The sequence below is a fragment of the Ciona intestinalis genome, chromosome 11 (assembly GCF_000224145.3).
Source record: "Ciona intestinalis chromosome 11, KH, whole genome shotgun sequence".
Lineage (NCBI taxonomy): Eukaryota > Metazoa > Chordata > Ascidiacea > Phlebobranchia > Cionidae > Ciona > Ciona intestinalis.
Genome location: NC_020176.2, coordinates 2,100,323 through 2,112,136, shown reverse-complemented (window position 1 = coordinate 2,112,136; position 11,814 = coordinate 2,100,323). Strand labels below are relative to the sequence as shown.

At 30.0% G+C, this 11,814-nt stretch overlaps 1 protein-coding gene and 1 long non-coding RNA gene across 2 annotated transcripts in view; one reads left to right on the top strand and one right to left on the bottom strand.

The window, feature by feature from the left end:
- LOC113474666 lies at positions 1-537 on the top strand. Its single transcript, XR_003396354.1, has 2 exons — positions 1-36; positions 284-537. It is a non-coding gene; the product is annotated as an uncharacterized LOC113474666 (long non-coding RNA).
- A 2,519-nt stretch (positions 538-3,056) lies between these two features.
- The window catches only part of LOC100183713 (glycogen [starch] synthase, muscle-like), a 12,215-nt gene continuing 3,457 nt past the window's right edge, over positions 3,057-11,814 (bottom strand). The window contains exons 6-16 of the mRNA XM_002125045.5: positions 10,272-10,416; positions 9,721-9,838; positions 8,981-9,101; positions 8,039-8,205; positions 7,611-7,747; positions 6,818-7,000; positions 6,360-6,517; positions 5,662-5,763; positions 4,987-5,064; positions 4,534-4,632; positions 3,057-4,112 (exon numbers count right to left, since the gene is read on the bottom strand). Of these exons, the coding sequence (XP_002125081.1) occupies positions 3,972-4,112; positions 4,534-4,632; positions 4,987-5,064; positions 5,662-5,763; positions 6,360-6,517; positions 6,818-7,000; positions 7,611-7,747; positions 8,039-8,205; positions 8,981-9,101; positions 9,721-9,838; positions 10,272-10,416 (1,449 nt within the window). The 3' untranslated portion in view covers positions 3,057-3,971. The remainder of the gene's footprint in view (positions 4,113-4,533; positions 4,633-4,986; positions 5,065-5,661; positions 5,764-6,359; positions 6,518-6,817; positions 7,001-7,610; positions 7,748-8,038; positions 8,206-8,980; positions 9,102-9,720; positions 9,839-10,271; positions 10,417-11,814) is intronic.

The window sequence follows — 11,814 nt, the reverse complement described above, 5'->3', positions numbered from 1 at the left end:
AATGATAAAATCGCAGATGTTAAATTGCACCAGAAGGTAAAAATATCATGTATATATATTTTTTTTTAGTTGACAAAAATTGTACGAAATATTCCTACGAAATATTCCTACTCCTAAGGCCTAAAAACAACAGTTGTTATAGTTTTTTTGTTTCATACACCTCGTATCCCCTTACGAGTTACCATGTATGTTACTTTATGGGGAAAGCATATGCCAACTATAGTGTTAAAAACAAGCAATAAAAATCCTTTTATAAAATATAATTTAATTATTTCTCCTACAGGAATAAAATGTTGGAACCCAGCTTTTGATATTACGCCACATCATTTAATCACGGGAGGTATCATCACAGAACATGGTGTTTTCACGCCTGAAAAACTTCATGAAATACATCATCGTGAAAACAAAGAATAAAATCGTTTGCAGTTTAATTAGTAATCGTGCTTTTTCAACGCTGTCAATGCTATTTTTACATTCCAGTTTTTACATGTGTGTAACTATTGATCAAATAAATGTTACCTCATTTTAAATAAAAAAGGTGGTTTAATAACATTAGGATATCACGATTATTGTGACATCACAGTTATATTAAGACATTATAATTATTATAAAATCATCATAATTTTTATGATATTACAATTATTGTGACATCACAGTTATATTATGACATCATCATAATTATTATGATTATTATAACATTTTTATAACATCACAATTATTATGATGTTTCAATTATTGTGACATCACAGTTATATTATGACATTATAATTATTATAACATCATCATAATTTTTATGATATTACAATTATTGTGACATCACAATTATATTATGACATCATCATAATTAGTATGATTATTATAACATTTTTATAACATCACAATTATTATAATGTTTCAATTATTGTGACATCACAGTAATATTATGACATCATATTTATTATAACATCATCATAATTATTATGATTATAACATTGTTATGATGTCATAATTATTATGATGTTACAATATTGTGACATCACAGTTGTAATAGGACATCATAATTATTATGAATATTATAACATTGTTAAAACATCATAATTATTATAATGTTACAATTATTGTGACATCACAGTAATATTATGACATCATAATTATTATAACACCATGAACAATTATAATGATTATTATAACATTGTTATATCATCATAATTATTATGATTATAACATTTTTATAACATCCCAAATATAATAACATTATAATTATTAAACACCATCACAATTAATATTATGACATCATATGTACTAATAATATTATGACATCATAATTATTATGATTATAACATTGTTATGATGTCATAATTATTATGATGTTACAATATTGTGACATCACAGTTGTAATAGGACATCATAATTATTATGATTATAACATTGTTAAAACATCATAATTATTATAATGTTACAATTATTGTGACATCACAGTAATATTATGACATCATAATTATTATAACACCATGAACAATTATAATGATTATTATAACATTGTTATATCATCATAATTATTATGATTATAACATTTTTATAACATCACAAATATAATGACATTATAATTATTAAACACCATCACAATTATTATGATATCACAATTAATGTGACATTACAGTTATATTATGACATCATAATTATTATACATCATCATAATTATCATGATTATTGTAACATTGTTATAACATAATATTTATTATCAAATTATCATAATTATCATGAATATAACAGTTTTATAACATCACAATTATTATGATGTTATAAATATTGTGATATCACAGTTATATTATGACATCATAATTATTATAACATCATCATTATAATTATTATAAAATTGTCATAGTTATTATGATTATTATAACATTGTTAACACATCATATTTATTATAAAATTATCATAATTATCATGAATATAACAGTTTTATAACATCATAATTATTATGATGTTATAAATATTGTGACATCACAGTTATATTATGACATCATCATAATTAATATGAATATTATAACATCGTTAAAACATCATAATTATTATAATGTTACAATTATTGTGACATCACAGTTATATTATGACATCATAATTATTATGATGTTACAATTATTGTGTTATCACAGTTATAATATGACATCATAATTGTTATATCACAGTTATAATGACTTCATATTTATTATAAAATTACAATAGTGATGACATCACAGTTATATTATGACATCACAATTATTTTATTATCTAAGTGTTATTTTTACATGTCAGTTTTCTCATATGTGTAACTATTATTCAATTAAGTGTTACCTTGATTAATTGAACAGGTATGTACACAGTTTTACAAATATACAAAGTGCTAGCAAAATTGCAGCAAACAAAAATTACCAAATATACAGTATATGATGGTAATTAAATAAGAGAAAATCGATAATGCTAGTTATTGGCAAAATTGATATCTCTTTGGTAGTTTTAATTGGAAATGAGATTTGCACAATGCTTTCTAGTAAGAGCCAGATTTGTGTATTATATCACAATTATACAACCAGCTATAACAATTACAGAAACGATGTATTATATTTTACAATTATAGAAACAGTCCGTCGCTGCTACCATTGTGGGCGTATCTGTTCTTGGGCAAGACACTTAAAGGCAATTGCTCCAACCCAGTGGTCACTAATGGGTTGTCCAAATGATCAGCCATACATAAAAAAATCAAAAAATAATCACCCACAAAGTATCATACATGGTAACTCGTAAGCTGGCACGAGGTGTAGGAACATCCGTGTTATAACGACTGTTGTTTTCTGGCCACCGAGGATAAAGTAAGTTTTATTTATCCATTCAACTTGGAAATTATGAAAATATAGTCTAAGTTTGACCAGTAAAACACCAGACTAACTGCCTTTTTTTATTTATTCACTTTAGCAAAGATGCACAAAATTAATAATAAATGAATTGTAGTACCATAAGTTTAAAATTATGTTTTGATAACAGCATTGGTAAAATACAAAATGCTGAATTTTAAACACATTCTTGAGCCAAATGTTTTGTTCTATTAAATTTAATACAAAAAAAAAAGATTTTTTTCAGTTTCAGAAAAAAGATAAAACATGTGAAAAACATGAATGACATTAATTAATGGAAGAATTGTTTGAATATTCCACTTTAAATATGCTGCAAAGTGGTAATTTTATTTGTTAACACAAATTTTTTTGCATGCAGGCCCTGAATTTTAAACATTTGTTCAATAACAGAAAAATTGTTGAAGATGCATGCAAAAAAAAATAAAGTTAATTTTTTACATAAATATTTGAATTGCTTAGAGGTATATGTTTAATCTAAGGAAAATTACAATGGAGATACATTTAAAAATGTACGTATTTACAAGAAACGATGATAAATTATTCTAATTATATTAATTTGATTACCAAAAAAAGCTTATATTATATTTTGAATATACAAATGCGTCTCGTACAATGAAAAATCACAAAAGTAAAACAGGAAAAAAAAATTATCGCAAATCGAGAGCAGGTACGCCAAGCAAGCATGAAAAATGCTGGGAAAAAAAATTTCACATAGAATTTTAAATTAAAATGTACAATTATAATTGCGAACATGAACAGCACATCTTGCGCATTTTTTTGTGTGTTTTGTAATACAAATCCTTGTATTTATAATACCTTTTGCAACTTTAAAACGAAAAATTTATGGTAATAAATCCGGAGTTTTGAAATATTAAAAAAAAACTTTGCAAAACATTTTTGATGCTAAAATAGAACTGCAGTTTTTTTTTAAACAAACCAAAAAAAACTGTGACATCCTCAATTATGACATCATTGCTGATGACATCATCATTTATGAAATCACCACTTATGACATAATCGCTTATGACATCATCACTTATGACATTATCACTTATGACATCATCGCCTATGACATCATCGCTCATGACATCATCATCTGTATTACAAATCCGAAGCGGTCGAACTTATCACATCATTCCCCGTCCCATTTGGAGTGGTAGCCGTTGAGAGAACACTTTCTGTATCCGTGGAAATAAGGTTTGAGGTGTGGAGTCCGCTGTCTCCGTCATCGTCGTCAAACACCTGGGGTATAGAAATATTATACGATAACTTGGTGAAATAGAAATTTTATAGATGTTTATTATAGAGTAATTCGCATTTACTTTGAAATATATATATATATATCGCATTTATATTGAAATATATATATGTATTGCATTTTAGAAAAAAATAAAAAAAATATATAAAAGTATATAAAAAGACATCAGAGATCTTATAGATGTTTAATTTTATAAGGTTATTCATCACATTTATATTGAAAAAAATAATAATATACATGTTGTATTGTAAAAAAAAATATATCATATGTTTGTATATGTATATATAATGACATCATAGTTATTCGACATCATAATTATTATGACATCACAGTCATTATGACATCACGGTTTTTATGACATCGCAAGTATTATGACATCATAACTATTATGACATCATAGTTCACCTTATTATCCTCTTCATCTGATTGGTAAGGTGAAGCTATGCGTGAACCAAACGGGGAACTTGGAGCGGAGTACGGACGTGGTAGACGGACTGAACCAGTCTGTTGGGTGGGTGGGGAAAAATTATTAACTTTTACATATAGGCTGAAAAAATAAATAACAAATTGTTTTTATATAATACAGCTGTTGGGTGAATTAAAAAAAAAAGTTAAAAAAACACAATTTCAAAAAGAATAAAATATTTTTTTTTAGTTTTTAATAAAATTAAATACTGTTTAGTTTTGAAAAAGAATGAAACATATTTTTTACTTTAAAAAAACAATGAAATAATTTTTAGTTTTAAAAAAGAACAATATATTTTTTACTTTAAAAAAAACAATTAAATACTTTTAAGTTTTAAAAAAACAATTAAATATTTTTAAGTTTTGTGAAATTTATGATATAATGAGACTTACCGGTGAAAAAGATCTTGTTTGTTCGAGAAATTCTGGGTGTGTTCGATCAATCGCCAAACGTCGAGCATTCGTGTAATACTGCGTATTGTATAGGGGTTAGGTGGGGGGGGGAGATAAATGTAACTTATTTATTGTTGAGTGGCAGGGCAACGGCAGTCGTTATTACACGAGCATTTTATTTCATATATACTTTAAAAAAAAAATACAAAATTTTTGGGACATTTTTTTGTAATTTATGACTGATAATTTAGAAAGCTATAAGGGATCACTGGGTTGGAGCAATTGCCGTTAAGTGACTTGCTGAAGGCGACATACATTTTTAGTAGGAATATTTTTATTATGGGAAAGACTGTCCGCAACTATTTCTGTTTTGTATATTTTAAAAGGTTTCGATTTGGTAACCGTTTTCGATTTGGTAATGTCCGGCGCCGTGGCGTAGTGGCTAGCGCGCAAAATCCCCCAAAAAATAATCACCCACAAAGTAACATACTTGGTAACTCGTAAGCTGGCGCGAGGTGCACACCCGTGTGATAACAACTGTCGTTTTCCGGCCACGCGAGGATAAAGTAAGTTACATTCATTCATTCAACCTATTTTACTGTTGCAACCCTTTTAGGTTTAAGGGTTAGGCGTAAACATTTTTGCTGCTGACCAAAAAATAATTTAACACATTACCATGCCGAGTCGTGACCAATCAAGATATTCGCTGATTCGCTCCGTTCGATTTCGCTGAATAATTCTCTCTCTACGAGTCATTCGACAGAAATGGTAGAGGTACTGTGATGTAATAATGAAAATTTATTTTAATTAAATTTTGTAGCGCTATTTTGTCCACAACTACAAGCAGACGTATCTTAACTACTCTGGCACAAATTTCATATCAACACTTTCGTGTTTTAGTAATTTCTGTTTTTTTTGGGGGGAAAAAAATATTTTTCTGCTACCAATTTTCACCCGATATAAATATTTATTGGGTGTTTTAACACAGAGTCTATAACCCACACCCTCCAAAATCATTTAACCCTCATTTCAATCTTGGTAAGTCTTATTGACAGGGCAGGGTCTAAGAAAGAGATTGCTCTTTACCCAATGCTATGGTTATAATTCTGTAAATATTCTTTGTTTACTACCAAATGGGACAAAAAAAAGAATAAAAACATGACCCATTTTACCCCACCCTACTATACCAACTCTAGTTATATAATTCATATAATTCTGAAAATAGTCTTTGTTTACTACCAAATGGGACAAAAAAAGAATAAAAACATGACCCGTTTTACCCCAACCTACTACACAATCAATATAAATTTAGGGATTCTGTTGAAATTAACCAAATTCAACGGGGCAAGTACTACACCAGTTAACCAACTTACATCGGTGAGTTGATTGCACGTCTCGTCGACGTTTTTAAACCTTCGATCCACGATGTAGATCCCGTATGCCTCCGGATCGCTAAGATGACTCTGCATGAAACATCCGAAACCACTGAGGTTGCTCGTCACGCTCGGGATGCCTTTGATGGCGCACTCCGCTGGAAGAGGAAGATGTTTGGTTTTTCTACCTCATGCTCGCTGTCGAGTTTTAAAAGCCCGACACACATTGTGTATTCATACACCACATGCTTGCTGTCGAGTTATAGGATCCCGACAGTATAATGTTTAGACACCTCGTACACACTGTCAAGTTATCATCAGATTTTTTACGTATCAGATTTTTATACAAAATAGGCAGTCCTACACAAATGCACAACATAAAGAAAAAAATCTTATTTTAAAGAAAAAATCTTGAAAAAAATAAGTTTCACAATTTTTTTTTTCAACCTCCAGTTTACCTGGCGTGTAGCCCCATGGCTCGTAGTAGGAGGGGAATACCCCGAGGTGACACCCACGGACGAACTCGTCGTAATCCATGGATAACAAGGGGGAGGTTTGCGAAAGAAACTCCGGGTGGAAAATGAGTTTAACACGGTCACTGCGTGCGTTGAATAATTTGCACTCACGGATTTGTTTGAGGACTGAAATACAAATGTGTTAGTGTAATATGGGACTATGGGAGTTACATATTTGATTTTTTTTAGTTTAATTGACGCTTTATTGTTTTATTATTTTTACTTTCCCTTCTTTACAGTTTAGTTTAAAAGTTACACAAAAATTTAAAGAACCATTTTAAACTGTATAAGATGACACCCCTAAAGCATTTAAGTAAATAGCTCTTTTTTTTTTTTTGTCACACAACAAAACATCGGTAGAATAATAATTACCAATTAAGATTTTTCATAGGTATATATATATATAGTAAGTTGGGGAAAGACGGGACATCTTTTGCACATATTATCCAAATAACCCGATCGTGTTTTAAACAATTAACAATGGTCAATTGGAGTCGCGAGGATAATGATATAGTTTCATAATTCTTTAAATTTTTTTAGTTTACTACTAAATAGGACGAGAAACTAGAGTTAAAAGGTGTCCCATCTTACCCACACTACTCAATACAAAAATTTTAGTATGATAATTTTTTGTGTGTTTTTTTTTACCACAACAGCAATTTACTTAGTTTATATTTTACGTTCAGCCCGGTAACAACAAAATCAGAATGTTTTCAGATTTTTCCAGAATTCTTACTTGGGTCATTTGCGTCATCAGTCATATTGTGGGTAACGATGGGGGGTAAAGTACTACACTGGTTTGCGTACATACATCGTTTGAGTTTAATAACGTGGTCGCGGTCGAGTAACTGCTCCTCATTAGGAAGTTTCCCTCTGTGGAGAAGATTTAGGAATAAAAATTTAAAAAAATTTTTGCTGATTTTTAATCAAGATAAAAAATGATTTTTTGGGATATTGTTAAATTCAACTTTGTGTAAACTTTGTGTACATAAAACAATAGTTTTTAAAAAAAATGAAAAAAACTTTGGTATAATCTAGTCAAATAACAGACAGAGAAATTGTTTATAAAAAATGAATAAATAAAAAAACTGTTAAATTAACTCAAAAAAGTAAAAAATAAATTTCTTGGTAAAAACATTCACAGAAAAAAAGGAAATATTTGACCTCAAACATAGATCGAAAAGTTTGTTTCCAATGTCGTCCTTAATGACGTCAACTGTCTCTTTGAGTTGTTTCACCACTGCTTGGCCTTTTAAACTTTCTACGTTGAAGTTGTTAGTTGATGCAGGGAATATTAGAAAAGCAATCACTGTCACATCACTGTTTATCATCTGAAAGGTATTTATAATTAATTATTAAAAAATTGAACAAATGATATAAATATATATATTATTATCGGACTTAGATTTTTTTTTACACAGATACAAAACAGTAAGATAAAACAAATCTTAACTTAAAAAAAATTTTAAAAAAATTAAATTATAATAATGATGTTTATGTATATTTGCGTAACGAGAGAATGGGTTGTTTTTTATAATTTTTAACGAATGTTTTTTTTTATCTTGGGACAAAATCTGGAGAGGGGGTAATTTTGGTCACATTTCTGTTAATCATTTGGAGGGTTATATTATATTTATTTAATTATTTAGAAATATAATCAATTATGTTTATATATATTTGCGTAATGGGGGCATGGGAAGTTGAATGAGTGTAACTTACTTTATCCTCACAAGGCAGGAAAACAACAAGCCTTGGATGTTCTGTTTCATACACCTCATGTCAGCTTACGAGTAACCAACAAACCAAGTATGTTACTTTGTGGGCGATTATTTTTTGAGGATGTTTTTATGTGTGGCTGGTAATTTTGACAACCCAACGAAAAGTTTTTTTTAAAACTTTAGACAAATTCTGAGGCGTTAATTTTGAGCGTGGCACGTCATGGGACCTGAGATTTAAGACCATTACCCCAAATACTGCATGGACCTCACCAGATTTTGAAGCCTGCCACTCCCCCAAGGTAGGCGACAATGCTTTAATGGTAATATGTTAAGATATTTCAACACTGAGTTTAATCCTAGTTTCAAGTATAATATGTTTTATTTTCACCTTTAATCTGTGGTTAAGTCGGCTCATAGCTTCAATGTAAAGGTCTGCACCTTTGTTGCTGTATTCATATCTACCAGCAATGAACATGTACAGTGTTTTATCCAAATTGAGGTCAAAATGCCTGGAAATTGTGTTAAAGTGTTTAGTTTTATGTATTGTTTTAAAGTTGTGTTATAGTTATGATGTAATTTGATGTGTGAAACATGGGGTGCAATTTACACCCAACACCCCGTACTTTACCACATAATGTGTGAAACATGGGGTGGAATTTACACCCAACACCCCGTACTTTACCACATAATGTGTGAAACATGGGGTGAAATTTACACCCAACACCTCGTACTTTACCACATAATGTGTGAAACATGGGGTGGAATTTACACCCAACACCCCGTACTTTACCACATAATGTGTGAAACATGGGGTGGAATTTACACCCAACACCCCGTACTTTACCACATAATGTGTGAAACATGGGGTGAAATTTACACCCAACACCTCGTACTTTACCACATAATGTGTGAAACATGGGGTGGAATTTACACCCAACACCCCATACTTTACCACATAATGTGTGAAACATGGGGTGAAATTTACACCCAACACCCCGTACTTTACCACATAATGTGTGAAACATGGGGTGGAATTTACACCCAACACCCTGTACTTTACCACATAATGCATAAAAAAAAGGGGTAAAATCCAGAAACGAACACTCGTGCTCTTACAATAACGCTTACCCATAAAAATGACCTCTGACAAAATGGTGAATTTTTTCTTTTGCAATCGCGTGTAGATTTTGAAACTCATGCATACACTGTGCATTCTTTATGCTCAATCCATTTGGAAGAATTAAATCTGTATTCATAAAGATACAGTTTAACAGTTTGCAACATGAATACAAAAACACCCAAAAATCGTCCAAAAAATTGCTTTTCTTTTTTTAGGATTAATTATTTTTTAAACAGTGTTATAATGGCTAAATGCTTTAAAACGGGTGTAAAAACAATTAAAGTATTTTTTAAATGACTTTATTGCATATCCAACTTAAAAAACTAAAAATTACATAAAAACTTGAACATTTAAAACAAAAAAGAACTTTACAAAATATAGAATAATAAAATAACAAAATCTAAAATTTTGCAGCAAACATGATATTTTTTGACACAAAATAACAAAATAAAGAAAATTAACACAAAGTGATGAAAAAGAAAAATATTTATCACAAAAATATTAAAATTTTTAAATTATAAAATCTAAAATTTCGCAAAAAAACATTAGATTTTTGAACCTGGTTTTCGTTTAAGCAGATGTTCAGCTTCTAGTGAAGTTATGTCGGATACTGTGGCGAATACATGAGCAGAATGGGCAGCTGCTCTTTCCATGCAGTATCTGTGGTATATTTGACGGTTCCCTGCCTCTATGTCAACTTGGAACTGAAATTTTAAGGTTGTATGTATGATATAGTAGGGTGGGGAAAAACGGAACACCTTTGGTACTTGCTATCCAATATCCTGATCGTGTTTTAAACAATTAACATATGAGAGTCGTGAGGATACAGTTTTATAATTCTTTGATTGTTCTTTGTTTACTATAAATAGAATTATAGAGAATTATAAAACCGTATTCTCACGACTCCCATAGACCGTTGTTAATTGTTTGAAACACGATCAGGATATTGGATATTATGTGCGGTGTCACAAAGTCTTCCCCAACCTTACTATATGTATATTTTATGTGTTAAATGCTAAAATTTAAGCATGTTGAGAGAAAATCTTTTGAAAAAATGACTTGTTTTAAATTTGTTAAAAAATTTTGTTTTTAAAACAAAATATTTCAAATTTGTTATAAAACTCTGTCACATGTGAATACCAGAGTAGTCAAAATTATGTGGAAAATGCTCTTCATTATTTACATAAGGCATTCAACAAAATACAGCGTGTACATACACTCAAACATGACGAGATCATGTCTTCCTAGTAAATTATTAAATTTTAAGCTCAAAATAAACATTGGCTATCATATAAACACATTATAAACTACATTATTTATACCTATAGCCAATAATTTTACTTTTTTTCTATATAATGAGTAATTAAACAAAGTACATTAACACTTAATTTTCCTATGCCTGGTATAAGCTTATTTGCCCATTGAATTTGAATAAATGGAAAAGAATCAGTGGTTTGTATTGTTATATAGTGGGTTGGGGCAAGTTGGTCTTTTTATTAGAGCCCGACCGATATTGCTTTTTTCAAACCTATACCGATATTTTGTAAATTTCAGTTGCCGATAACCGATATTTTAATGCACCTAAAAAACTTGACTGAATAAAACGGAAGAATCTGATATGGCTGATAAAAATCAACTAACAGGCTTAATTTTTATTAATTAGTTATTAGTGAACTTGTAATTACTTAATTGGTTAATTTGGAATTTTTTCTAATAAATTTTACCTCCCTTCCATTTAACAAACATTATATTTATCAGCTAATGCAGTTTATTTGTGTATCACGTTGACTCGTAAAGACGCGTAAGTGACCTAAAGTAACCTCGACGTTACACGCGCCTGATAAACATGACATGCGGTGGACGCAAGATCAGACGCTTTGACCTAGTTTAATACGTTAGATTTTTACGAATGAGTTGAATTAGGTATACGAGTGATTTTACCTTTATGAACAAGGTATCGCTCTGCATTAATTTTCACGTACGCACGTTGCTGGCCGTCTGGTTACTTAGCGCCGATAATATCGGCCGTTTTTTGCCCTTGCCGATAATCGGTAAATCACCAAAATGCGGCCGATATATCGGCTAACCGATAATCAGTCGTG